The sequence below is a fragment of the Rousettus aegyptiacus genome, unplaced genomic scaffold (genome assembly GCF_014176215.1).
Source record: "Rousettus aegyptiacus isolate mRouAeg1 unplaced genomic scaffold, mRouAeg1.p scaffold_m13_p_5, whole genome shotgun sequence".
NCBI lineage: Eukaryota > Metazoa > Chordata > Mammalia > Chiroptera > Pteropodidae > Rousettus > Rousettus aegyptiacus.
The window spans coordinates 79,640,583-79,643,452 of NW_023416308.1; the positions used below are offsets into that span (position 1 = coordinate 79,640,583).

Sequence of the window (2,870 nt, forward strand, 5' to 3'; positions counted from 1 at the left end):
GTTTAAGGTGAGCAGAGAAATAGGGGGTGAGTTTTTTGTAGAATGTAAAAATATGAGATAGTGAATAAAGACTAATTAAACAATTAAATGCAATTTTATGAGTATAATTAACTGGATGGGGGAAACAATATGCATACTTTTATGTTGGATGGAGAGCAATAACAATAAAAATTCAGTTTACTCTATATTCCTTCTATAATTGGCTTTGCTAATGAGGTGTTAATATGAAGGTATTGTTTCCTTCAGTCTCTCATTTGTTTATTAATTTAGAAGAATCTTAAATAATAGAAAGACATTTAATTTTATTTGTTAGATTTGCATTGGAGATAAGATGAAACAAGTCCATTTTGATCACTTCCATGTAGTTTTATGCTGTTTCTTACATTTCATAAAGAGATCTATCTACCTCACCTGCCAGATTTTGTGCTTTGAAAGACTCTCTTGAAAGGAACTGGATACCAAATCAGTCCATAGTAAAATAATGTGTGTGGCCTGGTTAGGAGAGAACTATTCAGCCTAATAATAAGATTCTCTAAGATGCCCAGAGATTTAAAATTTATTATGATAATCACTTCATAGGATTCTTGCTAACTTCTCTTTCAGGAAGGAGTTATTGAAAAAATGGTGTTTTTATAGTTATTAAAAACACACAGCACATATTTTCTGGGGGCGGGGGGTGAGTAACAACTGGCTCTCAGTCTGGAAATTATAATTACTGTTAGGAAACAGGATTCTCTCCTTCCACTTTATGTATTTTTAAATGAATATGGATTAAGTTTTGTCCAAGGAAAAGTGGGTTAACTATTAGACTAAATTTTCACAGGAGCAATTGAACTAAAAAATTCATTAAAAAGTTGATGAGCAGGCCAGGGATGCCCAGATACTTGAGACATAGATTTAGAAATTCACCTTTCAACATGCTCCATTTCTTTAGTTAAAATAGTACTTTCCTAGTGATTTTATCAGATCCTTCCTAAACAAGAGCTCTTCTTTCTTCTGGAAAATATCCTTTTCATATGCTATGAGATTTGGTATTCTTAGAACCTGAAAGGATTCTTATGACATTGTCTCGTATCTGCTTGGTTTTCACACCATAGACTATAGGGTTCATAGTCGGAGGTAGAAGCAGATAAATATTGGCCACAATGATATGGCAAGATGGAGGGATTGTGTAGCCTCCGAAGCGGTGGGAGAAGAAGGAGAAGAAAGCTGGGCTGTAGGAGAAAACAATGGCACAGATGTGGGCAGTGCAGGTGCTGAAGGCCTTCTGCCGAGCATCTGCCGAAGAGAGGCTGACCACTGCCCGGAGAATCATGGTGTAGGAGATCGTGATGCACAGGATGTCAAAGCCTCCAATCAGGAGGGCAACCATCAGACCGTAGACCGCATTGGCCTTGATATTTCCACAAGATAACTTGGCTACAGACATGTGGTCACAGTAGGTATGATGTATTATATTGCCTCTGCAATATGGAAGGCGCTTGGTGAGGAAAGTGAAGGGAATGATGAGCAACACCCCTCTAAGGAAAGTAACAAGCCCAGCCTTTGCAATGATGGGATTGGTGAGGATAGTTGAATAACGCAGAGGGTAGCAGATGGCCACATAGCGGTCGAGGGCCATGAGCATAAGAACCCCAGATTCCATTCCTGTGAAAGTATGGATGAAGAACATCTGGACTAGGCATTCTTCAAAGCCAATTAACTTGAGATGAAACCAGAAGATGCAGAGAGCTTTAGGGATCGTACTAGAGCACATGACAAGGTCAGTTAGGGAAACCATGGCCAAGAAGTAGTACATGGGCCTGTGCAAGGAGTCCTCAAAATGAATGAGGTAGAGGAGCCCACAATTTCCTACCATAGATACAGCATACATGGAGCAGAATGGGAAGGAAATCCACATGTGCATGCTCTCCAGTCCTGGGATCCCATTAAGAATAAATGAGGCCAGGTTCAGTTCTGTTTTATTCAATATTAGCATGATCAATTAAGCTTTATGTGGGTTTTTCTAGAGTAAGAAAAAGAGAAGAGAAAATATAGTTTATAGTTAGTGTTTCCCTTCATCCCCACTTTTAAAAATTTGTAGTCAATTTTAATAATCAAATAACCATATTTTCTAGGGGGCATGGAGTAATGTTTTTGTTTATTTGTTGCTTATTTATTAATTCATCTATTATTCAACAAATTCATATTGAGTAATTCAAGTTCTCATCACAGACAATGATTTTACTGCAATCTAAAAAAGAGATTCTCATCCTCATAGACATATTAAAGTGCAATCTGTTATGACTTCTCTAAAGAAATTCTTTTAGACAACCTTTTTAACTATTAATAACTATATGCATCTCTCTATTGATGTGACCTTAAAGAAGTGTTCTTTGATCACCTCATCAATGACCCAACAAATAAAATTATTTTTTATTCTTATTTTTACTCAATGGCTAATGACTATTTTTGATTACTAAGGTACTGTTCTAAGAATATGAAATATTTAATTATTTATTCTTCTATAGGGCTTGGACTCTCAAAATTCTGTAAAATTTTTGATTCAGTCTTCTCACATTTAAGACACCTCGTTTTTGTCCTCTACCTCATCTATATACATATATAGAATCCTTTTAAATTTCTACTGAGAAGAAACTTTCAGTAATGAGTAGAAACCTGCTGACTTTGTTTAAAATGATAATGGTATTGATGGTAACAAATCATTTTTTCATTTTTTTTTTTTACTGGTCTTACTGTTTTATATTCAATCATTGCCCTCTGGGATTATTGGGTGTCTGTGGCAAACATAAAAACAAACAAGCAAAAAAGTAGCATACTCTTATATCTTATCAAAGGCATTGATATATTTTGCCCCAATTATGCTAGCT

The 2,870-nt window shown here is 35.8% G+C and overlaps 1 protein-coding gene across 1 annotated transcript; it reads right to left on the bottom strand.

Moving 5' to 3' along the window:
• Nucleotides 1-1,012: 1,012 nt before the first annotated feature.
• On the bottom strand, nucleotides 1,013-1,978 carry LOC107504360 (olfactory receptor 52N4-like). Its single transcript, XM_016133494.2, has one exon. The coding sequence runs from the start codon at nucleotides 1,976-1,978 to the stop codon at nucleotides 1,013-1,015; it is 966 nt and encodes a 321-aa protein (XP_015988980.2).
• Nucleotides 1,979-2,870: the final 892 nt, after the last annotated feature.

What these genes read in the sequence shown, in the direction of transcription:
- LOC107504360 (XM_016133494.2), bottom strand. Translation starts at nt 1,978, where the DNA reads ATGCTAATATTGAATAAAACAGAACTGAACCTGGCCTCATTTATTCTT.